The sequence below is a fragment of the Hemiscyllium ocellatum genome, chromosome 17, assembly GCF_020745735.1.
Source record: "Hemiscyllium ocellatum isolate sHemOce1 chromosome 17, sHemOce1.pat.X.cur, whole genome shotgun sequence".
Classification (NCBI taxonomy): Eukaryota; Metazoa; Chordata; class Chondrichthyes; order Orectolobiformes; family Hemiscylliidae; genus Hemiscyllium; species Hemiscyllium ocellatum.
Genome location: NC_083417.1, coordinates 35,054,126 through 35,080,893, shown reverse-complemented (window position 1 = coordinate 35,080,893; position 26,768 = coordinate 35,054,126). Strand labels below are relative to the sequence as shown.

The 26,768-nt window shown below is 40.6% G+C and overlaps 1 protein-coding gene across 1 annotated transcript in view; it reads left to right on the top strand.

The window, feature by feature from the left end:
• Positions 1 to 962: 962 nt before the first annotated feature.
• tdrd12 (tudor domain containing 12) overlaps positions 963 to 26,768 on the top strand; it is a 132,209-nt gene continuing 106,403 nt past the window's right edge. Inside the window, exons 1-9 of the mRNA XM_060838340.1 lie at positions 963 to 1,024; positions 6,582 to 6,746; positions 7,403 to 7,539; positions 16,435 to 16,554; positions 17,596 to 17,651; positions 18,222 to 18,307; positions 20,283 to 20,490; positions 20,941 to 21,121; positions 22,277 to 22,364. Of these exons, the coding sequence (XP_060694323.1) occupies positions 1,001 to 1,024; positions 6,582 to 6,746; positions 7,403 to 7,539; positions 16,435 to 16,554; positions 17,596 to 17,651; positions 18,222 to 18,307; positions 20,283 to 20,490; positions 20,941 to 21,121; positions 22,277 to 22,364 (1,065 nt within the window). The 5' untranslated portion in view covers positions 963 to 1,000. The remainder of the gene's footprint in view (positions 1,025 to 6,581; positions 6,747 to 7,402; positions 7,540 to 16,434; positions 16,555 to 17,595; positions 17,652 to 18,221; positions 18,308 to 20,282; positions 20,491 to 20,940; positions 21,122 to 22,276; positions 22,365 to 26,768) is intronic.

Below are 26,768 nucleotides of genomic sequence, written 5' to 3'. Positions count from 1 at the left end.
GCTGCAATTATGTGGAGACACTCAAGAAGTTTTTTTCCTTGGAACAGAGGTTAAGAACAGAGATTTGATAGTGATACTCATGACTATTTTTACTAGCAGATGGATTGGTAGTGCAAATAACTGCCAAAAGAACTAGAAGTGAGATGAAAATGCTTTCTACATTTTTAAAAATATTGGAATGTACTGTCTGAAAGAATGATGGAAGCAGACTGAGAGGTAACATTTTTGTATATATACTAGAAAAGCAAAAAATATATAGGACAGGACTACGGAGAAAGCAAGGAAATATAACTAATTGGATAACTGTGTGATGGAGCTGATAAAAGTCGCGTTGGTCAAAAAGCCTGATGTATGAATGTATGATCCTGTTAAACAAAGCTTAATGCAACCAGAAATTTATGCAGTTTAATTATGACTTCTGTTCTGAAGCTTAATGTTTCGATTATGTTCACATTTGGGTGACCTGCAGCAATGCACTTTCATCCTTTCATGGCATAAATGTATTGGATTGCCACTAAGTACAACAATTTACCCATTTGACAGTATCCAATTAGTTGGCCATTGTTCTGCTAATTTAAGTACAGGTCAATAGATTTTGCTGCAGTTGTGTCATTTGGAATCTTGTGAAGGGAGGGTGTGAAAGTAAAGTAATATGCAACGTGGAAATCTCACCAGAGCATGCAGTTAATTGTAATATAAAGTAACTGTTGAGAAGGTTGCAGACAGATGGCTGCTGCACCAGTGAAATTGCCAGAAAGCTGAATGTGTACCAACTGTAAATTTCTGTTTGGCAAGTCCAAAGCTGTAAGAAGATGATTTACTCAAACTAAACAAAATATCTCTGACGGTATAACTTTATCTGGTTTCTTATTTGCATTGTTGAACTACGTTTCTGATTTTTCAAGGGGTAAAACAAATATGAAAAACAATATGACAGATTTCTTTCTTTCAAAACAGGAGAATTTATATACATTTAAAATTGTGTACCATCGCACAGAAGATGTTTGAAATTTTCATCATCAAGGTAACCATAACTAACATTTGTGCCTTCATCTCCTTGTATAAAAAAAACCTGATACTTGGTTTTAGCTGATTTGATCAGACTGCAGTTTGTTTTAAAGTTTGTTCATTTAAAATTGTGCACTTCATGAAATTCCACTTCATTTGTGAAATTTTGCAGTACGATCACAGAAGCTGATTTCATCAACTCTTTTGAATGATCAATGTTATTTCAATGTCTTTGTTCTCCTGTCTAGAATGATCTCTTGTCCCAAATGAGATGGCTGCATTTTTAAAAATAAATAGGACTTGATTAAGCAAGTAAGAAGTTAAATCAAATTTTGTGTAATTAGAGTTAGTTACAAACTACTTTTCATAAGGAAGTAAAGCTATATGGCCCAGGTCCAAAGTAAGATAATGGGTTTATGTGTTTTTATGGCTCAAGTTACTGTAAACTTTAGGATTCAAATGTAAAAATGCTGTGATGTAAAAGGCTTTTTCTCAAAGATAGTTTGTAACTATTACTCTTGTAGGTTACTTTGAGCTTTGTGTTTTAGTGTATCTTGCGATGTATTTTAAGTTCCATTTTAACATTCAGTTAATTTCTAAGGCAGGCTCTGAGTAGCTTGACAAAGGGTCAGTTAGACTCGAAACGTCAGCTCTTTTCTCTCCTTACAGATGCTGCCAGACCTGCTGAGATTTTCCTGCATTTTCTCTTTTGGTTTGAGATTCCAGTATCCGCAGTAATTTGCTTTTATCTTATTAGTGCTGTTTTGAAAGTAATTTTAGTGAATTTGTTTTAGGAATCACCAGTTACTGTGGACAGGTGGTTCTTTTAGCAGATGATATTGGAAAGCTTTGGAGTTTTTGAGAATTCTTTGAGATACTTCTTTGGGCGTTTGGGATAATATTGAATCATTTGGAGCTCACACTTCATACTTGAATCAGACAAATTACTCTGCTGGTGTCACATTATCTTGGTAGAGATTTTTGAAGTTATTAAGCTCATAGGGAGATTGGCATTTTGAGGGACAAGTCAGGAGATAGTAGGAAATAATATCATCAGTAAGATGTCTTTCACTTTTAAAGAAAGTGACAGGACATGCAGTTTTAAAGAAGGAACAGGACACACACTATGTAATCAATCTGAGATTGATCATATGCTGTTCAAGCATTGGCAAGCCAGTTCAGGATGTTTGATCAAGCACAGAGGATAGTCACTAACAAAGTGTTAATTAGTGGTGATTTTTAGTGGTTTGGTGCACAACAAGAAGTCCAAAGATTGGACAATTTTGGAAATACATTAATAAATTAAACAGCATGGCTTCATGAATTGGAAATTGTCTGACAAACTTATCAGAATTCTTTTGAGGATGTAAACAAAATAAATAAAGGAGAACCAGTTGATGAAATATGTTTGGATTTCCAAAAGACAGTTGATTAAGGGACTGATTGTGAAGCTTCCCATCACCCTCTGTGTGAATATCGGAATCCTGGAGGGTGCATGACAGAATGGATGGCTGGTTAGGACTCAGAATAATGAATTCATTCTCTGAGGATAGTGAATCTGTACAATTCCTTGACACTCCAGTCTGTCAAAGCTGGGTCATTAAGTATATTCACGGTTGAGATAGACAGAGTATTAGGGGCATCAAGTCTTGTAGGAAAAGGAGGAAAGTGGAGTAGAGGATCAGTTTAGCCGTGATGTAGTTGGGGGCATGTAGTTGATGGGCTGAATGGCCAATGTTTGCTTTTTCATTTCATCTGTCAGATGGAGATTGCCTTCCTTTCATTTTGGGTCTATAGGTTCGGAAATGTCTGTTAAGTTCAACGTGCTATCTGAGTTTGTCATATATAGAGCAGGTAATGCTGGAGCAGCCATGACATGTTTGGAGATGCACACACTCTGCCTCAACTTTGCATTATTAGCTCAGCTGTTTCAATGGCTGATTTGTGATGCCGACAGTATGGGTTCAATTCACGTACTGCCTGAAGTCAACATCAAGGTCCTATCTTCTCGACCTTGCTCTTGCCTGAGCTGCGTGGCTCCCAGTATACACCAACACCAGCCATCTCTCTGTCCATCTGTGTGTGTGTGTGTGTCTCTCTCTCTCTCTCTCTCTCTCTCTCTCTCTCTCTTTTCTGTCTGTCTTCTCCTCTGTCCCTCTATCTTTCTCCCTCCCTAATGTGAGAGCAGCCCCTTGCTCTTCTGAGACAAGGACAACTTTACCGCTTTAACATAACTGTTCATTTTAGATGGAGGTTTGGTCACTGAGCTGGAAGCTTCATTTTCGGGCATTTTGTCACCATACTAGGTAACGTATTCAGTGAGCCTCTGGATGAAGCACTGGTAGTGTAGCCTGCTTTCTAACTATGTATTTGAGTTTCCTTGGGTTGGTGGTGTCATTTCCCATGGTGATGACATTTAAGACCATAAGACATAAGAGTGGAAGTAAGGCCATCCTGTTCATTTTCTCGGGGGTCTCCTGTTTGTTGTTCGAGTTCTCATTAGAATGCCATGCTTTGAGGAATTCTCATGCATGTCTGTGTTTGGCTTGTCCTAAGAGGAATTTATTGTCCCAGTCGAAGTGGTGTCCTTCCTCATCCATATGTGAGAGTGGGTCATGTCTTTTTATGGCTAGTTGATGTTCATGTATCCTGGTGGCTAGTTTTCTGCCCTATTGTCCAATGCAGTGTTTGTTACAGTTCTTGCAAGGTATGTTGTAAATTACATTAGTTTTGCTTGTCTGTCTAGGTCTTCCAAGTTCATTAGCTACTTTTTTAGTGTGTTGGTGGGTTTGTGGGCTACCATGATGCGAAGGGTTCCGAGTAGTCTGGCAGTCATTTCTGACATGGCTTTGATGTAAAGGAGAGTAGCTAGGGTTTCTGGACATGTTTTGTTTGCTTGTTTACAGATAAATAATTACACAACAATAGAAAGCAGACTACACCATCAGTGCCTCATCCGGAGGCTCACTGAAGATGTTACCAAGTTATAATGAAGAAACATCTGAAAATGAACCTTCCAGCTCAGCGAGCAAACCTACATCTAGAACCTTAATCTGAGCTACAAATATTCTCCAATCTTGATAACTGTTTACTTTTGTTAATCACAAGCCAAGGACTGCCATGAGATTGAAAGGAAGTTTGACCTCATCAGGGCAGCATTGTGGTCTTTATCTCCTGGGAGTCTTCTGTTATAACCCAGTTCTGCAGTGAGGTGTCAGGTTATATGAATAGAATCTCTCATTCACTGGTTCAAAGTGATCGTATCTTTAAAGGATGCTGCTTTTGGACTGCCTTTCTTGTTCTAGAGTCAGACTGCACGTTTACAGACCCTTCAGTCTGACCAGTCCATGCCATACATAATGGCTGGAATTTTTAAAGTGCATCCAAGATAGTTTCTTTTCTGCCATTATATTGGTAGCCCTACTATAAATGGAGTAGTGCTAGATCTAATCCTAGGAAATGGAACGATCAAGTGGTTGAGATTTCAGTGGGTAAACATTTTGGGGTATTCAAAGGATATTGAGAGGTTGATAAAGGAAAAAGAGGAACCGTATGTCAAAACAGCACTTGTTTGAGAAAAGTAGAGGCCCTTCAAAAGTATAGAGGATGTAAGAGGTTTCTTAAAAAGAAAATTTAGAGAGAAAAAAGGGGCCATGAAATATCTTTGGAAAACAGGATCAAGGAAAACTTGAAATCTTTTCATAGGTATATTAAGAGTAAGATGATTACCAGGGAAAGAGTGTGACCTTCTAGAAAACCAAAGAGGCAACTTGTGTGAGGAGCCCATGTTCATGGGTGAGGTCTTGAATAAATATTTCTTATCTGTTTTCACGAGGGAGAAAGACATAATAGTTTGGGATTTAAATTGGCATGGTCTGGTTCTGGGACATGTTAAGATTAATAAGGAGATATTAGGTATGTAGGTGCACATATCGCTGCAGTGCTATGAGAGGCAAGGGGGGAGATGACTGGGGCCCTGGCGGATATATGTAATCCTTCACTGGCCACAGACGAAACGCCTTTTGACTGGAGAATGGCTATTGTACTTTGTTCAAGAAGGGCAGCAAGGATAGGTAGGTAATTATAGACCTGTTAGTCACAGGGAAATTATTCAAAACAATTCTCAAGCACAGGATAAATTAATACTTAGAACGGCAGGAGTTGTCAGTATGGATTTGTTCAAGACCGACCCTGTCTGACTAATTGAATTGAGTTTTGAAAAGGCAACTATGGCACAGTGGTTAGCACTGCTGCCTCACAGCGCCAGGGACCTGGGTTCAATTCCCGCCTCAGGCGGCTGACTGTGTGGAGTTTGCACGTTCTCCCCGTGTCTGCGTGGGTTTCCTCCGGGTGCTCCGGTTTCCTCCCACAGTCCAAAGATGTGCGGGTTAGGTGAATTGGCCATGCTAAATTGCCCGTAGTGTTAGGTAAGGGGTATATGTATGGGTGGGTTGCGCTTCGGCGGGTCGGTGTGGACTTGTTGGGCCGAAGGGCCTGTTTCCACACTGTAAGTAATCTAATCTAAACTAAATGGATTGATGAGGGTAGTGCAGTTTATGTAGGTTGCACAGACTTCAGTACAGCCTTTCACAATGTCCCACATAGATCGTCCAAAGTGTAAAAACCTATATGATCCAAGGCAAGTTTGCAAACAAATCCAAAATTGACTTTGAAATAGGTAGCACAGGTTGATGATGGAGTTTTGTTTTTGTGATTGGAAGCCTGTGACCAATGCTGTACCACATGGTTTGGCCATGGGACTCTTGCTGTTTATGCACCTTAACAGCTTCAGTGTGAATGTACAAGGTATACTTAATAAGTTTGCTGATGACATGAAGATCGTTTGCTGATAGTAAGGCAGACGGTTTCAGGTCTGATATCAATCAGCTGGTAAATTAGGCAGAGCGATGGCAGGTGGAATTTAATCCTGTTAAGTGCAATAAGGGAAGGATATACACAATGAGTGATAATTTACAAAGGACTACTGAGGAACAAAAGGACCATATTGTACAAATCCAAAGAATCCAGGAGGTATCAGCAACCCAGGAGATAGATATCAAATTTGAGTTGTACAAAATTATTAGAGACATAAACAGAGTAAATTGTGACAATCTCTTCCCAAAAGCAGATGCCTCTAAGATCAGAGGGCAAAAGTAACATTTTGTACATGTTGTCTCTGTGCAGTGGCAGTTGAGGGCTAAAACATTTAAGGTGGTGGATGGGATGTTGGTCACGTAGGCTGGTTTGATTTTGAGCTTTTTCTGGTGTTGGAAGTGCATTCAAACGCAGCAAATGAAGAGTCCTTCATCACACTCCTGACTTGTGCTTTAAAAATAGTATGCAGACTTTGGGGAATTAGTTGAGTTACTTTGCACAATTCTCTTGACCTACTCTTGTAAGCAGTGATTATGTGGCTGTTCCAGTTATTTCATTGTCAGCGGCAATCTCCAGAGTGGTAACGGTGAAGGATTTCATGATGATACTGCAATTAAACTTCAAGTTAAACTTCAATGGTCGTCATCTGATACTTGTGTAGCCAAATGATATATTGTTTATTACTTGTTTGTGCTTAGGTGGAAGACCCTAGCTGTTTCTGGGGGAGAATAACAAATGGTTTCAGTGAACTGGTTGAAAATGCAAACCAGTATCAAAGATTGGAGGAAAAGATGAATCAAGTCTACAACAGAAGAGATGAAGATTCAGAAGAAATTAAACTTCCAGTTCTAGAACAGGGGCAGGTAGATTTGGATTTTCTATTCTGCCTGAGAAAATTTCTAAGCATGTAAAAATCAATGATTAAGCCTGTAAAACTCATCTGGATAATCTGTGCTGACATGCTGAACTACTGAACTGAAACTCTGACAGGGTGCTACAATCTCTAGATATGAAGTTGAGGCTTTCCCTGCTCAACTTATTGTTATAGATTTCATGGCATTATTTAAAGAACAGCATCCTAGTCAAAGCCTGTTTACTACTAAAACTGATTTATCCAGTTATTTATCTTCTTTATTGTTTGTAGAGCAGTATAACCTGACTGCTGCTTGTCCACTTAATGATGACTTACTTCGAAAAAAATAATTCTTTGGAATCAGAATGTGATGAAATGCAATATCAATCCTATTTGTTTCTTTACTTTTCGAAGTACCTTTTTATAGTTACATGCATTCTAATTGATTGTATAATAGAGCATAGTAAAAAGAACTTCCAAACGTACTAACTGTATTTTGTCTCTTGGTGAGCAAATGCTGAAAAGTGTCCTAAACTTTCACCTGTGTTTAAAAATTCAAAATAATAGTTGGAGCTGCAGCCAAATGTATAGCTATATGAGTAATCCATGCACAGTGACAGGACTTGTACCTCTTGTGATTGTCCAATGAATTTGTCTTTTTTGCAGATTTGTGCTATTTACTGCCATGAACTACGCTGCTGGTGCAGGGCAATACTTGAATCTCTTGTATCAAGTGGAAGTAGTTACCTTGCAGAGTGTTTCCTAGTTGACTACGCAAAACACATTCTGGTGAAAGCAAATGAGTAAGCATTAATCATGCTCAATTTGCTTGTATTATTAAGTTTGATGAAAAAGACATTTTGTTTAAATCATGGTCTGTCAACAAAACGTTTTAATTTTAAGTTAATTTTTGTATTTATCAAGCTAGTACTTTAAATATTGCTGGACATTAAATCAAGCAGCCCCTGATCTACTAGGAAGACTTGTTTAAGGGAGAAGGAGTGCAATGCCAGTAAGATGTGTTCACTGTTGCTGTCAGGATACTAATAGTGTCACACATGATGAGGCGATTGCGACAAAGGTCCAATTTGAGTAAGTAAATATTCTGGTGAGAAATATCTGATTGTATAATAATAGGTTAGAAGGGGAGCACGATGGGTTGGATATTGGAGCGGGAGGGGGAGGATCCAGTTGTTGTGGTCCACGTTGGGACTAACAACATAGGCAAAGCTAGGGTGGAGGACCTGTTTGCGGAGTATCAAGCAATAGGAAGGAAATTGAAGTACAGGTCCTCAAGGGTCATAATCTCCGGATTACTGCCCGAGTCATGTGCCATTTGCATAGGGATAAGAAAATTAGGAAAGTAAACACAAGGCTAAGGGATTGGTGTGGGAAAGAGGGATTCCATTTCATGGGGCATTGGCATCAGTTATGGTACTGGGGGGGATCTGTACTGTTGGGACGGTGTCCACCTGAACCGATCTGGTACCAATGTTCTAGCGAAAAGGATAAATAGGGTGGTCAGTAGGACTTTAAACTTCTGAGTTGGGGGGGCAGAAGAGGGGGGGAGCAGAGGGAAAGTGAAAGCGACAGGGAGTATGGAGTTAAATGGAAAGATAAGCAGGAGGATAGCATGTATGTAGGTGGATTTAACCTTGAGGCAGATTAGGAATGCAACAAAAAGGAAGGATAACTTAGGACATCTTATGACTTCCAATATCTCTAATGATAAGAATGTTAGCATTAAGGCACTTTACCTGAATGCTTGTAGCATTCGTAACAAAGTCGATGAATTAACGGCACAGATCATCGTGAATGATTATGATGTGGTAGGCATCACAGAGACATGGTTGCAGGGGGTTCAGGACTGGCAGTTAAACATGCAAGGATTTACAACTTATCGAAAAGACAGGGAGGTGGGCAGAGAGGGCAGGGTGGCCTTGTTAGTGAAGAACAAAATGATATCTATGGCACTGAATGACATAGGGTCGAATGATGTGGAGTCTGTGTGGGTGGAATTGATGAACCACAAAGGCAAAAAAACATAATGGGAGTTATGTACAGACCTCTTAACAGTGGTCAGGACCAGAGGCGCAACATGTACCGGGAAATAGAAAAGGCATGTCAGAAAGGCAAGGTCATGGTGATCATGGGGGACTTCAATATGCAGCTGGACTGGGTAAATAATGTTGCCGGTGGATCCAAAGAAAGGGAATTCTTGGAATGCTTACAGGATGGCTTTTTGGAACAGCTTGTCATGGAGCCCACAAGGGAGCAGGCTATTTTGGACCTAGTGCTATGTAATGAACCAGACTTTATAAAAGATCTTAAAGTAAGGGAACACTTAGGAGACAGCAATCATAATATGGTAGAGTTCAGTCTGCAGTTTGAAAGAGAGAAGGCAAAATCGGATGTAATGGTGTTACAGTTAAAGGTGATTACGAGGGCATGAGAGAGGAACTGACGAAAATCGACTGGAAACAGAGCCTAGCAGGGAAGGCAGTAGAGCAAAAATGGCAGGAGTTTGTGGGTATAATTGAGGACATAGTACAGAGGTTCATCCCCAAGAAAAGAAAGGTTATCTGGGGAGGGATTAAACAGCCATGGCTGACAAAGGAAGTCAGGAAATGTATCAAAGAAAAAGAGAGATCCTATAAAGTGGCCAAGAGCACTGGGAAATCAGAAGATTGGGAAGGCTACAAAAACAAACCGAGGATAACGAGAGAAATAAGGAAGGAGAGGATCAAATACGAAGGTAGGCTAGCCAGTAATGTTAGAAATGATAGTAAAAGTTTCTTTCAATACATAAGAAACAAACAACAGGCAAAAGTAGACATTGGGCCACTTCAAACTGATACTGGAAGGTGAGTGATGGGAGATAAGGAACTAGCTGAAGAAATTAATAAGTACTTTGCGTCAGTCTTCACAGTGGAAGACATGAGTAATATCCCAATAATTAAAGGGAGTCAGGGGGCTGAGTTGAGTATGGTTGCAATTACAAATGGGATAGTGCTAGAAAAGCTAAAAGGCCTTAAAATTGACAAATCTCCTGGCCCCAATGGGCTACATCCTAGAGTTCTGAGGGAGGTGGTTGAGGAAATAACGGAGACGTTGGTTGAGATCTTTCAAAAGTCACTGGAGTCAGGGAAAATCCCAGATGATTGGAAGACCACTGTTGTAACTTCGTTGTTCAAGAAAGGATCAAGACAAAAGATGGAAAATTATAGGCCAATTAGCCTAACTTCGGTTGTTGGTAACATTCTAGAATCCATCGTTAAGGATGAGGCTTCTAAATTCTTCGAAGAGCAGAGTCGGATTATAACAAGTCAACATGGATTTAGTAAGGGGAGGTCGTGCCTGACAAACCTGAAGAGGTGACAAGTAGGTAAGATGAGGGAAACCCAGTGGATGTGGTCTATCTAGACTTCCAAAAGGCCTTTGATAAGGTGCCACACAGGAGGCTGCTGAGTAAGTTGAGGGCCCATGGTGTTCAAGGTGAGCTACTGGCATGGATTGAGGATTGGCTGCCTGACAGAAGGCAAAGAGTTGGGATAAGAGATTCTTTTTCGGAATGGCAGCCGGTGACAAGCTGTGTTCCACAGGGTTCAGTGTTGGGACCGCAGCTATTAATGATCTGGATGAAGGGACTGGGGGCATTCGAGCGAAGTTTGCCAATGATACGAAGTTAGGTGGACAGACAGGTAGTACTGAGGAAGTAGGGAGGCTGCAGAAAGATCTAGACAGTTTGGGAGATTGGTCCAGGAAATGGCTGATGAAGTTCAATGTGAGCAAATGCGAGGTCTTGCACGTTGGAAAAAAGAATACAAGTATGGACTACTTTCTAACCGGTGAGAAAATTCATAAAGCCAAATTACAAAGGGATCTGGGAGCACTAGTCGAGGATTCTCTAAAGGTAAATATGCAGGTTGAATCCGTGATTAAGAAAGCGAACGCAATGTTGTCACTTATCTCGAGGGTTGGAATATAAAAGCAGCGATGTGCTACTGAGACTTTATAAAGCTCTGGTTCGGCCCCATTTGGAGGACTGTGTCAAGTTTTGGGCCCCACACCTCAAGAGAGGCATACTGGCACTGGTGCGTGTCCAGCGGAGATTCACACGGATGATCCCTCAAATGGTAGGTCTAACAAACGAGGAACGGCTGAGGATCCTGGAATTGTACTCATTGGAGTTTAGAAGGTTAAGGGGAGATCTAATAGAAACTTGCAAGATAATACATGGCTTGGAAAGGGTGGACGCTAAGAAATTGTTTCCGTTGGGCGAGGAGACTAGGACCCATGGGCACAGCCTAAGAATTAGAGGGGGGGTCAATTCAGAACAGAAATGCGGAGACATTTCTTCAGCCAGAGAGTGGTGGGCCTATGGAATTCATTGCTGCGGAGTGCAGTGGAGGCCGGGACGCTAAATGTCTTCAAGGCAGAGATTGATAAATTCTTGATGTCACAAGGAATTAAGGGCTACGGGGAGAATGCGGGTAGGTGGAGTTGAAATGCTCATCAGCCATGATTGAATGGTGGAGTGGACTCGATGGCCGAATGGCCTTACTTCCACTCCTGTCTCTTATGGTCTTATGGATAGAGCAGGACAGAGGTTAATTTTAGTCTGCCAACTATCTCACTCACCATCCTTGGGGGATAGGAGAGTTGGTGCTACTATGGACTTCATGGAGAATGCTCAGAGATGCACGGATAAATGGTTGTTTATGATGAGTTGATAGGAGAGAAGGATGAGAATTTATGTTGCCATCGAAATCAAGAACTTGTATACAGTTACAGAGATGTACAGCATGGACACACACCCTTTGGTCCAACTCTTCCAGGCTGACCAGATATCCCAAACTAACTTAGTCCAGTTTGTCAATACTTGGCCCATATCCCTCTCAACCCTTCCTATTCAAATACCCATCCAGATGCCTTTTAAATGTTGCAATTGTACTATCCTCCACCACTTCCTCTGGCAATTGATTCTATACACACACCACCCTTTGCATGAAAATATTGTCCTTTAGCTCCCTTTTATATCTTTTCCTTCTAACCCTAAACCTATGCCCTCTAGTTCAGGACCACGCCCCCCCTCCCCCAAAAGGGAAAAGACTTTGTCCATTTATCCTATCCATGCCCCTCATGATTTAAAAAATCTCTATGAGGAACCCCTCGTATATTGAAGAATGAAATGAAAGATTACTGAGGTGGGGAGAAGGAACTGTGAAATACCAATGATGGAAATAACAGTGGTTGATTAGGTTAAGTGGAAGCGAGTGTATGTATAAAAATGGGCACAAAGCTTAAAGAGCCACAACTGTCCTCATTGAACATACGCAGGATCACTTGAACACATTTTCTGAAAGCTTGTGCTTTCCATTTCATTATTGCATATTTTCAGATGCCTTAATAATTCTAATATGGAATATTTCTGCATATTTACCTAACTTGTTTCTAATGTTCTGAAGATCTCACTAAATTGAATCGCACAAAGCATGCCTTTATCAAATCATTTGTGGCTCTGCAAGTAAAAGAATCATCAAGGAGGTGATTTGTAAATTGACACAGAAGTTCTACCTATTATCAGCGTAACATTGAAATCTGCTGAATCATCAGCACCAATCGTTTTATCCAAAAAATGAAACTGTTTAGTATTATCGTTGGACCGAAGTGAGGTCTGCAGATGCTGGAGATCAGAGTTGGGAGTGCGTTGCTCGAAAAGCACAACAGATCTGGCGGCGTAATAAGGAGTAAGAGAATCAGCCTGAGCCCTTCACCAAGAAAAAGTCTGGGAACCTCTGGAGTGGAGAGATAAATGGGAGGGGGGTGGAGCTGAGGAGAAGGTAGCTAAAAGTGCAATAGGTGGATGAAGGTGTAGGTAAAGATGATAGGTTGGAGAGGAGGGTGGAGCGGATAGGTGGGAAGGAAGATTGACAGGTGGGACAGGTCATGAGGATAGTGCAGAGCTCGAAGGTTGGAACTGGGGTTAGATGGGGAGAGGAGAAATGAGGAAACTGGTGAAGTCCACATTGATGCTTTGGGGCTGAAGGATCCCAAGACGAAAGATGAGGCGTTCTTCCTCCAGGCGTCTGGTGGTGAGGGAGTGGTGATGCAGGAGGCCCAGGACCTGCATGTCCTCGGTAGACTGGGAGAGGGAGTTGAACTGTTCGGCCACGAGGCGGTGGGGTGGATTGGTGCGGGTGTCCCAGAGATGTTCTCTAAAGCACTCTGCAGGAAGGCATCCGGTCTCCCCAATGTAGAGGAGACCGCATCGGGAGCAACCGATACAATAAATGACGTGTGGAAATGCAGGTAAAACTTTGAATGATGTGGTAGGCTCCTTTGGGGCCTTGGATGGAGGTGCGGGACATGGATGAGATGCATTGGAGGGCATCTTCAACTACGTGGAGATCATCCTCAGCGAGGGGAAGGTCTGGGTGAATGGTGAAGACACAGTAGGGATGGGAGCAAGGATGTGGAGTTGGGCTGGAGTTCAAGGTGGGGGCGGGGACAATGGCTCAAATGGGCGTGGTTGTGGGGTCAGTAGTGATATCCCCAAAGGAGGTGACTCTGCCCTTGACCTCTTCATGTCAAACTGCCGCCATGATCTACCCTCGATCTCATGTCAAACTGCCACTGTGACATCGACCGCCTCAAACTGTAAAACTGCCTCACCCACTCCAACCTCTTGCCCTCACAATGCACAGCCCTCCACTCCCTCCATTCCAACCCCAACCTCACCATCAAACCAGTGTACAAAGGCGGTGCAGTGGTAATTTGGCGCACTGACCTCTACACCACTGAAGCCAGGTGCCAACTCGAAGACACCTGCTCTTATTGCTCCCTTGACTATGACCTCACCACCCATCACCAAGCTATCATTTCCCAGACCATACACAACCTCATCACCTCAGGAGATCTCCCCCCACAACTTCCAACTTCATTGTTTGGGAACCCCGCGCCACCCGATTCTACCTCCTTCCCAAGATCCACAAACCTAACTACCCTGGCCAACTTATTGCTTCAGCTTGCTCCTGCCCCACCGAACTCCGCTCCACCTACCTCAATACTGTCCCATCCCCCAAGTCCAGGAACTCTCTACATACATTCGGGACACTACACACGCCCTCCACCTCCTCCAAGACTTCCGTTTCCCCAGCCCCTAACACCTCATCTTCACCATGGACATCCAGTTCCCTCTACACCTCCATCCGCCATGATCTGGACCTCCAAGCTCTCCGTTCCTTCCTCTTCCGACATGCCCACCAGTACCCTTTCACTGACGTACACATTTGTTTGGCTGAATTGGTCCTCAGCTTCAATAAGTTCTCATTCCAATCCTCCTGCATGCTCCAGGCAAAAGGGGTACCATTACCACCAGCATGGGCCTCAGCTATGCCTGTCTCTTTATCGGTTACTTAGAACAGTCCATCTTCCGGAGTTAGACTGGCACCACACCGCACCTCTTCCTCTGCTACGCTGATGACTGCATCGGTGCCACCTTGTACTCCCACAAGGAGGTCGAACAGTTCATCACTTTCACAAACACATTCCACCCTGACCTCATTCACCTGGGCCATCTCTGACACCTCCTTCCCCTTCCTGGACCTCTCCATTTCCATCCATGAAGACCGACTCAACACTGACAATTTTTTTTACAAACCCACTGACTCCCGCAGCTACCTGAATTAGTGGGAGGCACAGTGGTAAGCACTGCTGCCTCACAGCGCCAGAGACCCGGGTTCAATTCCCGCCTCAGGCAACTGACTGTGTGGAGTTTGCACATCCTCCCCGTGTCTGCGTGGGTTTCCTCCGGGTGCTCCAGTTTCCTCCCACAGTCCAAAGATGTGCGGGTTAGGTGAATTGGCCATGCTAAATTGCCCGTAGTGTTAGGCAGGGGGTAAATGTAGGGGTATGGGTGGGTTGTGCGTCGGTGTGGACTTGCTGGGCCGAAGGGCCTGTTTCCACACTGTAAGTAATGTAATGGAATGTAATGGAATGAATTACACCTCCTCCCGCCCTACCTTCTGCAAAAATGCTATCTCGTATTCCCAATTCCTCCGCCTCTGCCTCAGCCTCTGCTGCATCTGCTCCCAGGAGGACCAGTTCCACCACAGAACATACCAGATGGCCTCCTCCTTTAAAGACTGAAATCTCCAACTTATGTGGTTGAAGATGCTCTCCAGTGCATCTCACCCATATCCCGCACTTCCGCCCTCCAACCCCACCCTCCCCCCGTCCCCGACCAGTCCTCGCCTTCCACACCTCCGCATAAATCGCATCACCTGCTGACATTTCTATCACCTACAAATGGACCTCATCACCAGGGGTAGACTTCCTTCCCCACCCGTATGTGGTTTCTGCAAAGGCTATTCCCTCTGCGACTACCTGGTCAAGTCCACGTCCCCAAACAAGCCACCCTCCCCTCCTGGCACCTTTTCTTGCCACTGCAGAAATTGCAAAATCTGTGCCCACATCTCCACCCCATCCCCCCCCCACCCCCACCCCCCCACCGCACCATCCATGGTCCCAAAGGTGCCTACTGCATCATTCAAAGTTTCACCTGCACTTCCACACATCATTTATTGTATCTGTTGCTCCTGATGCAGTCTCCTCTACATTGGGGAGACTGGACACCTTCTTGCACAGTGCTTTAAAGAACATCTCTGGGACATCCATACCAATCAACCCCACCATCCGGTGGCTGAACATTTCAATGCCCCCTCCCACTCTGCCAAGGACATGCAGATCCTGGGCCACCTCCATCGCCACTCCCTCACCGCCTGACGGCTGGAGGAAGAATGCCGAATATTCCGCCTTGGGATCCTTCAATTCCAGAGCATCAATGTGTACTTCACCAGTTTCCTCATTTCCCCTACCCCCACTTTACCCCAGTTCCAACCTTCTAGCTCAGCACCATCCTCATGACCTGTCCCACCTGCCAATCTTCCTTCCCACCTATCCACTCCACCTTCCTCTCTGACCTATCACCTTTACCCCCACCTTCATCCACCTATTGCAATCTTAGCTACCTTCCCACCAGCTCCAGCCCCCTCCTATTTATCTCTCCATCCCCATGGCACATCCATGATGAAGGGCTCTCGGCTGAAACGTCAATTCTCCTGCTCCTTGGATGCTGCCTAACCTGCTGTGCTTTTCCAGCAACACACTCTTGACTGCTTCTATGCTGTTAGACTGACTATGAAAAGTATGTGATCTTTTGGATATGGAGCAATTTTAGCCTTGGAACAAAACATTTTTTACAGCATTAATCTTGTGACTTTGTTGTTGTGTATTTTGCCCGAAATGTAGAAGGTAAAACCATGAAATTGTATGGGATTAGTGGGAATTGGTATGTTGGTATGACAGTTTTTAATAAATGAACCTACTTTATGATTTCTTCTGGCTGCTGAAACTATTGCTATAGTAACTGCAAATAAGTTTCTTGCAATCTTTTTCAAATTTTCATGTACCAATGACTAGCTAATAGTTTGAGACACAGTAGAAGTGGTGTTTAAGATGGTTGCTAATTTTGTGCAGCTAGATGGAACCATGTTTGAGTGTGTATACACAGTTCTTTGGTGCATTACCTTGAAACCAGCATAAAGTTTAAACTAACTGTGACTTATGTTATTTTAATGTTATTTGTGTGACTTTCTTTTAAAAAAACGCTGATCAACATGCATGTTTCTATTCAGTGTACGAAGAGCAGTTGATGTCTTTTGGAAGCTGCCATATCGTGCTAAAAAGTTTACGTTGTTTGGCATACAGCCAATGACCTTGCACGTTGATGTTTGTGAAGAGAAAGCAAAAATTGGGTATGTGTTAAGGTTGCAAAATGTTAATTAACCTACACATCTTTAGATATGTTTAAGATCAGCTTTGATATTACAGTAAAAATCCACACCCAAAAATTACAGGTGTTGCAAATCAATTGTCATAACCTGTTAATATATACATTTTTAAGTTTTTTTTAAAGCCAGCACCAATGATCAGTATCAAAAGATGCTTCTAATTTGCAAATATTAATGCTTCATTTTATTTAGCTTGTGATTTGCTTGATGGGCTGACCTTGACTGCTGGAAGATGGTTAAAATTGTTAGTGATTAACTTGGCTTGGGGCTTTAAGGTCACTGCTCAAAATCTCTGGAGAAAACTGTTTGAGGGGGTTCCTGATTTGCAAACATAATAGCAATACTGACAGTCCACGATTAAAAGAATTCTCTCTCAATCCCACCTCTATTTGGGATATAGATTCATACATTAGAAAATGGAATTAAAAAGCTAAGGTTATTGTGTAGTTTCGGAGTCCATTTCATGGTGTTAGTCACTTGGGAAGCAGTGGAAAAGCAAGTTCCATGCAAAAGATTAATGCCGGACCTCACCTCCACTCCTTGGAAGTAAGGTGGAGTTCTGATTTTGAATACTTGTGCCAGAATTTAATCCACATAAGGAAATGTATTTCTTTTCCAAAAGATTATAATGGATCTAATATAAGTGGAACTGAATTTCAATTTTTAAAATGCATGCTGCCATAATTTGATTGCTGAATGCTCTAATGATATAAATTAAACATTTCTGGGAGACAGCAATTCCTAAAATGAAGTATCTTTCAGTACTGCAGCATAATCTCCAAAATGTTTTGAACCTTCTCAAGAATCTAAATGCTGATGTAGACTTGTTACTGAAATGTTTTCACAAATATTTTATGTTTTATTCTGAAAAACATAACATGAAATAACACTCAACTTTGGAATGGGTTTAAAACATTTTCTTAATTCAAAATAGAGGAAGGACAAAGTTATAATCTTGTTCTGTTACTAAATATGCAAATTGCATTTTCTTTTGTGACTTTACAGCCCAGCACTAAGATGGGACAGTGCCGCAATACACTATTTCCAAAAAATGTCCCGAGGTAAGGTTATTTCCTTTTTCACTTCAGCTGGTTTTTAATGCAGAATGACTGTCACAATGTGGGTTCCATTCACATGCCAGCAAAGATTACCATGAAGGCCCTGTCTTCTCAACCTTTCCCCTCACCTGAAGTGTAGTGACTTTGTAGTTAACATCACCACGAGTTGTCTTTCTATAATGAGTGTGCAGCCCTATGGTCCTCTTGTGCAGGCAATTATCATTTTTAAAACTTTGATTGTACATGAAGAGTCTTAGATGAATGGAGCTGGTATTATAACTTAGTATTCAGACTCAAGCTGGTGATTTGTGTTTGTATCATGTTTTAAGTAGTACTACAGAATGTCCTTTGCATCAAATCTCATAGCTTTGTGAACAAAGCAAGTTTTCTTTTTTTAAAAAAAAAACTTTTGAATGTATAATAGTCAGCATCTTAGTCAGAAGCCCAAAGGTCCTGAGTGTGATAGTAATTTTTAAGCTTTTGGTTTTAGAGCTGCGATGCAATGTATGATGTAAATAGTTTAAATCATGATTGTTGCCTTACATATGGGAATTTATTTATTGTCTATAACAGAATCTGATGTTGCTGAAGCAAAATTACAAAGTGTGACTGGGGATACCTTTGCAGTTCAATTATACCTCTCTCTAAATGATGAAAAGGTAAATTGTTTTAGTATAAATGGTTATGCATTAAAAAAAGTAAAAGACCAGTTTATTATCTGTATTTTCTTATGGTCTTCTTTGAATTGATGCAATGAGATCGCTCTTGGGGTTTATAATCCTGCTTGTTTATATCTGATCCATTGATATCAATAAAATTTACCGGCTTTTTGCAGGGGACATTTAAAGTGAGAAACTCCAATAGGGTACTGCCAGTCCAAAGACTGAGTGTGAAACAGGGACTGTGTTCCTCAAAACATGATGATTGTGAGTCTGTACCTGACAGTCCATGGGACAGGGTCGAGAAAAATTCATTTATCTTCACTCAAAAGGAGCAGGGTCTCCAAAAGGGCTTGTGGGAGTTTGCTCCAAAGAGAAAACTGCAGATGTCAGTAATGTTGGCGCATACTTGAAAGATAGATAATTTCAGTCTGGAGCAGTCAACACGAACTGTGAAGTTTTTAATTGGGAAACTCCCGATTTTTAAATTGAAGTGAACAGCCCAGGCAAAAGGGATTTTTCTGCTCATACTGTTCAAAAGGCTTGCTATTATTAATACATTTCAAGCAGCACCTTTGTAATTGGCGTCTATTGAGATGGTGAATTGTTGATGCTGACAGAACAAGCTGTCCAGAGTCAGTATCCAGACTGTTTAAATATTAAGAACTACATCTCAACTGAAGAGTGTTTGCACACTACACCTCAAACTAAGAGCTACATCTCAACAGTATTTGCATAATATTTTATTTCTGATGAAGGGCTTTTGCCTGAAACCTCAATTTTCCTGCTTCTCAAATGCTGCCTGACCTGCCGTGCTTTTCCAGGACCACTCTCATCTTGACACTGATCTCCAACATCTGCAGTACTCACTTTCGCCTACTTCTTTTTTGTTCAGTGACTAGAGGTTTTTTTTAAGTGTTATTTTAAGTACACTAGACTTTACATAAATATACAAATAAATGCTTTCACTTTCAAAACCATTGGGATTAGGAAAGGGAAAGTTACAAAATCCATATAATTTGGGAAAAACATTTTGCAGAATTGGAGAACCTATTATTTGTGGACAATGTAGACTATTGCCTTGTAAAGCCAAGTGTGATGGGCCTAAACTAATTAAGTGAGGCTGTCTCAGTGTAGGATTTAATGACTGCAGCTTAAAAGCGCCTGTAATTGAGTACATGACATTAGGGCGAATTTGATAAGTCTGTCTAATATATTGTGAAAAGAGATCAATTTGGAATTAGGTTTGTAAGTGCAGTGATCCTCATCTTCACAAAATAAAAGTCAGATATTCACACTGGATAGTTAAAAACAGAATTGATTCAATCTATGTTTTATATTATGCATACATAATTTCACAACAGAATGAAAACTGTTGGAGTGAAAGCTTCACCGCAACTCCCTGCATTTATTTCTTAAAATTGATTTTATTGATATAATTTAAAATTTGATTTTAGATTTACTTTTGAGAACAGAGATCATTGAAGTGGTATTGTGACATGGCATTACCTGTATTCATGCAGGTGAAGTTAGAAGTCAAGATAATAGAGGTAGTCCAGTTCCCATGAGGGAGTTCCACTGGTAGAGAGTAGCAAATGTGTCATGATAGTTGCTGAATGGAAAATACTAATGAGAGACTTGGGATCCATGGACATTTTCAAGATACCAGTCTGTAACTAGTGAAGTGTGACAGGAATTGGTGCTGGTACCACATTTATTGACAACATATATCAATGATTTAGGTGAGGGAATTCCATGTATTATTGCCAGATTTGTGGATGATGCAAAAATAGGTAGGAATGCAAGTGGTGAGTGTGACCGTCTGCAGAGGGGTATAAACTGATGAACAAGTGGACAAACACTTTGCAGTTGAAATATAATTTTGAAAAATGTACTTTGGCAGGAAGACTTGTTCAATATTATTTAAATGGAGACTTAATATTTGTGAACAAGATGTTAATCTTCCTTTTTATAGGTGTGTCTGAATGATGATTTGGTAGCGAAATTCTTTGCATGTTACGTTTCACCAAAATGTATGGTGAAAAGTCTGAATTCTTCATCAGAAATCACTTCAGCACTATGCCAGAAGAAGGAAGCACCTGTTAAGAAGAATGTAGGCCACGCAGCATTGGCTGTTTGGTCTGAGACAGTGCAAGGAACTGTTCGTACAACATTAAACCAAGGTAGGAAATTGCTCTTGACTGGTCTCTTATTTTGTTGATTTACAAACCTTCTGACTTCATTCCAGAAGTTTGAAATTATTTCCATTTTTATTTAACTTAAGGCATTTGTAAATGCTGTTTTTCTCAAAGTCTTAAATTTTTTTTTGTATGTCCTCTTGCAATTGATTTGCTATCGTTCTCACCTCTGCCAAGCATATGTTACGGCTTTGGCAAATTTGGAATTTTAGTCTGTATTCTATTACCCATATCCCCCACCCTCCCATTATTTGAATATGCCTTTATAATATGCAGGGAAGTTATTCCTCTGTGTTCTCCCCAATATTTATTGGTAATAAAGTGGTCATAATCTTGTGATTGAGGACACCAAGTAATTGCAAGTTTTGTTTTGTTTTGGGGCTCTATGTTGTGTTTACTTATTGTTATTTAAATATATTTGAACTGTGTCTGTAGGTCCTGCTGTCCAAAAGTCAGTTACTCAATGTCTACAATCCCAAGAAAGAGTATTCAGTGAAAATATGAATAAACAATACACCGGGACAGCTGTATCGTTATCCAACAAAAAATCAACAGAGTCACTCGCAAGCTTTTCCTTCTGTTCTTTGGAAAACAAATTAGATTGCAAGAGAGCAAGGTATGTGTATGCTTTATTCAATTCGGCTTTCTTGCTGTGAAGGGTAATTATTTAAAGATTTGCATTCCATTAGAAATGTATATTCTTCACCCAGTTCTACTTATCTTAAAGCAGAAGACAAGAATCAGGATAATATCTAACATTGAGTGTAACTGTATACTTTACTGTATAGTTGAACTTTTAATGTTCTGTATTATTTTCAAATGTGATAAATTTGCATCAGTATGAAGTGGGAAAATTAATTTGCATACCTTTTATTAATTTTACTATCGCAGATCTGTTCAGAATAAATGAAATGGTATGTTTTCAATTACTATAAATGTTGATAATACCTATCACCATCTCTGTGCCAGTTTGCTTGATTCCATAAGATTATATTCCATGTGTGAAACTTCTGCAACTGAACTTTAGATATATGAAAATCATTTGCACATATGTTCAGATTCTATCTTGAAGCTATACTGATCACAACTGATGTTATTATCAGCCAACTTGGGTAAACTGAAATGTGGCTTAGTAAAATATATCTCGTTTTGGCAATAACAAAGTGGTGCGTATCTGAAATAGAAGCACACCATGCTGTAGATTTTTCTTTAACAATAAAACAGAAGTTTATTATTACAAATGAAGGTGAATAGAATAAACCAAACTATATACTTAGCACACACATTCAAACATTTTTAAACACACAGTAAAAGATTAATATCGCAGCACTCCTTCACAAATTGAAAAGGAATAAAAACACAGCTTTCTTATTGTACCCAAAAACGTGTCGTACCTAACGATACCACTTTAACTGTTACTTTTGTTTTGTACCATTTGGACCATCATGACTTTTGTTTTGTACTGTTTCTGCCTTAAGCACATTCCAAAGTATCTCTCTGTTCTCCACTTCAAATTCTATCTCTTAATGTATATTTATCTTGTAAATTACATCCAAAGTTAATTGAAAACTTTTCATCATTTATTCAATCCAGTGCCCACCTGCCTAATATACTGTACTCCCTGTCATCCTGATATTATTTAATGTCCTCCTCACCAACTATTTATCCCCATTTCTCCTTGGCACAGTATGAATTTAGGTGCATTTACTGCCATGTCTTGCTTACCTGTTCTCTGACGAGAAATTAAATAATATTCTCTTTTAAAATTCAGGTTTTATCTTCGTGATGACATGAGAATGGGCAGGGACACCTTCAAGGCGATGCAGGAATGTGATGAAATACCAGCTGCTAGAAGTTATGTATTTATTCCATTTATTAATAATTAAATTGAAAATAAATTTTTTGGACTAAAAGGCCATTTTCCAGGATTAATACATGATAAAATCTCAACCTAATGTATATATTCTATCCAATTTATACTTGTAATGGAATAGAATTCATTCTACAAGGATATAGTTCACCTTCATGTGAAATTTGCTATCTACTTTATGAACTACTAAGGAAGTTTATCCATTAAGCAACTGAGTCATGATTAATCCTTAATCTGATCCCTGTACTGTGCTGAGCAGACTGGGACCACAGGAAAGCTGCATTAATTGGCTTTAGCATTTTGAATTTAGGAAGAAGAAAATTGGCTAGGGTTCTTGCTTCTGTAAGCTGTACAGCACTGGGCATGTGTTGACTGCGAAAGAATCAGAGTTGTGTTATGCTGTGTTTCAGTAGCCTGGCAATACTTATGTCAAATACATAAATAATATTCATGTAGATAAAGTGAAGCAGGTATGAGATGTAAATTTAACAAAGAATCTGTATTCTTGGACAGCAAAATACATTTTGAGAGAGAAAGGGCAAACTGCCTTTTTTCACAGTCAAGCACCACTTGACTGTGGAAAATGATAGAAATTCTAAAACATTGCCTTTGTCTCATAAGATGGTAGTCTGTAACTTGACCTATTTTGGGTTAAGCATCGCCTGGTGTGGCTTGAATCTCTGTCTGGCGTGGCTGTCTCTGTTCCAGTTTTGATGCAGTCGCAGACACTAAGCTGAGAAGGTGCGCACTTGGCTGACCTCTTTTGAATTTACATAATCTTGACTCCTTAATTTCCCCATACATGACTAATTGCGTTCAATTTCTGTGAAACAGTCGTTATCCCTTAATAGCTTATTCCAGACAGTTATTGCTGCTGCTTTTCATGTGTAACATTTACCTTTTTTTATTCTTTCAATCCATGAACAGCTGTTAATGTTCTGAAGTCTATAATATCCTAGTCTGTTCTCTTGTGCTCCATATGTTGGTATGTCTCACTGCTATCTCAGATCTGGGAAGAAACATGCTGGAAAAATTCAGATTGGGCAGTATCTATGGAGAAAAACAGTTGATTGTTCAGATTATTGTCCTTTATTCAGAATTCTCAACTCTTGGAAGTGTGCTGAGGATGTAGACTTGATGGACTTAGAGATTGGTGTTACAGGGCCACATTATCCTAAGTGGAGATATGGCAACCTACTGGCTCATCTGGTTTTCAGATGCCAATGGTCAAACCAAACTCGATACAGGCATGAGGAATTTTGTTCATTCACTGCTAAAGGTCTTTTTTGATCCAGAATGCGATGTCATCAGTACAGTGTACATCTCTGAGGACTTGGCACACTTCAATTTTGAAGCTCAGACAAGTAAGGCCTGTTTCCCATTTGTTCTGTGTTTAACCTCTGGAGATGACCTGATGTCTTATAACAGCACCCAAGTGATGAAAATGTCAGAACAGAATGTTGCTCAACTCTACCAATGAACTCAAATGACTCCAGAGTTAGTCCATTACTGCTGACCTCATGGTTAGGCTATCCAATGTCATTCTATAATCCAGAAAATTCCAAAGCCCAGTAATGACTTGGTTCCAAGCATTCCAGAGTGGACGAGTTAAAATATAAGGTTTACAAATGCTACTGGGGAATATTCACGCAAATGGATAGCTACGCTGAAGATTAAATATTCTTTTTGCACTTTTGCTGCCTAAAGGTTGAATGGAGTTTTGGCATAAAGTTTTAGAGTAAATATATTTCTGCATCATTGTTCATTTAAATGTGCCCATTGTAATCATTTGCACAATTAATTTCCAGACTTCTACAATTTCTAAATCCAGATCCATTGAATTCAAAAAACGAACTCGAATTTAATTTCCAACAGGTAATTTTTGATAAATTATCCACAAGCTCATTCAAAAAGCTTCAGTTTCGTTGACTGACTTTTATTGAAGTGATTGAGAAGCACAATGATTTTTTCATTGTTAATGATTTTCATTATTCAAAAATAATGATATGTAATTGTGGAGGGCTCATGATTCACATCTGTCTCTGAAAAGTGATTTTTAAAAATAATTTCACGTAGAAACTTGTGACCATTCATCTCTGATTATCTTTTGTGATTTTGGCATAGTACAAATTGCTCCTGTATAATAGTATGGTTCTTGTCATTTATTTTATATCATGAAATGTTTGTTGAAAATGTACTTATGTTTGTGTTCTCCCATTAAATATGTGCTTATTTAAAGTCATAGAGATATACAGCACGGAGACTCTTTGATTCAACGCATCCATGCCAACCAGATATCCTAAATCAATCTAGTCCCATGTATCAGCATTTGGCCCATATCCCTCTAACCCTTCCTTTTCATATACCCATCCACATTCCTTTTTAAATATTCTAATTGTATCAGTCTTGTCTTCCTCTGGCAGCTCATTCCATACATGCACCACCCTCTGCATGAAAAAGTTAACCCTGAGGTTCCTTTTTATACCTAACCCTCTCCCTCTCAGCTTATGCCTCTAGTTTTGGACTCCCCCACCCCTGGGGAAGACCTTGTCTATTTACCTTATCCATGCTCCTCATTATTTTATAAATCTCTATAAGGTCACCCTTCAATCTTCAACGCACCAGGGAAAATGGCCGCAGTCTATTCAGCCTCTCCCTATAACTTAAACCCTCCAACCCTGGCAACATCCTTGTAAATCTTTGCTGAACCCTTTCAAATTTCACAACATCCTTACTATTGCAAGGGAGACCAGAACTGCACACAGTATTCCATTCGTGACTGAACCATTGCCCTGTACAGCCATAACATGACCTTCCAACTCCTAAACTGAATGCACTGAACAATAAAGGCAAGCATTCCAAACACCACCTTCACTATCCTAGCTACCTGTGACTCGATTTTCAAGGAGCTATGAACCTGCACTCCAAGGTCTCTGTGCAGCAACACTCCCAGAACCTTACCATTAAGTGTATAAGTCCTGCCCTGATTTTTTTTTCCAAAACACAGCAACTCCCATTTATCTAAATTAAACACCGTCTGCCAACCCTCAGTATATTGGCCCACCTGGTTAATGTCATGTTGTATGCCATGGCAATCTTCTTCGCCGTCCTCTACACCTCCAATTTTAGTGTCATCTACAAACTTAGTAACCATACTTCCTCCTATGTTCACATCAGAATCACTTATGTAAATGACAAAGCAATGGACCCAGCACTGATCGTTGTGGCATACCACTGATCACATGCATCCAGTCTGAAAAACAACTTTCCACCACCGCCCTCTGTCTTCGACCTTTGTGGCCATTTCTGTCTCCAAATAGCTAGTTCTCCCTTTTTGCCATGTGGTCTAACCTTGCTAACCAGTCTACCATTGAGAAACCTTTTTGAATGCCTGAATGAACTGATGAAGGGCTTATGCCCGAAACGTCGAATTTCCTGTTCCTTGGATGCTGCCTGACCTGCTGCGCTTTAATCAGCAACACATTTTCAGCTCTGATCTCCGGCATCTGCAGACCTCACTTTTACTGAATGAACTCTGTGTAGGTAACGTCTACAGCTCTATCCTCATCAATCCTCTTTTTTTTGTTTAGTTCTTCAAAAAACTCAATCAGGTTCATGAGACACAATTTCCCAAGCACAAAGCTGTGTTAACTATCCTTAATCAGTCCTTGCCTTTCCAAATACATGAAGGAAGCGAGAATTGCAGATGCTGGAGATGAGAGTCGAGTGTGTGGTGCTGGAAAACCACAGCAGGCCAAGCAGCATCCCAGGAGCAGGAGAATCCAAAACATCAGTTCTCCTGCTCCTTCTTTTCCAGCACCACAGTTTTTCCAAATACATGTAAATCTTGACCCTCAGGATTCCCTCCAATAATTGCCCACCACCAAAGTCAGGTTCACCGATCTATAGTTTCCTGGCTTTTCCTTACCAACTGTCTTAAATAGTGGCCTATTTAGAGGGGTCCTATTCTCTCCCCAGTTATCCTTTTGTCATTAATTTATTTGTGGAATGCCTTTGGATTATCCTTAACCATGTTTGCCAAAGCTATCTTATGTCCCCTTTTTGCCCTCCTGATTTCCCTATAAGTATATTCCTACTGGTTTTATACTCTTCTAGGGAATCACTTGATTTCTGCTGTCTGTACCTGACATATGCTTCCTTTTTGTTCTTGACCAAAATTTCAATTTCCGTAGTCGTCCAACATTCCTAAGCTACCAGCCTTGACCTTCATCCTAACAGGTACATACTGTCTCTGGACTCTTTCTTTCATTTTTGAAGGTATCCCATTTTTCAGCTGTCATTTTATCTGTGAACATCCACCCCCAATCAACTTGTGAAAAATCTTGCTTAATACCATCAAAATTAGCCTTCCTCCAAATTAGAATTTCAACTT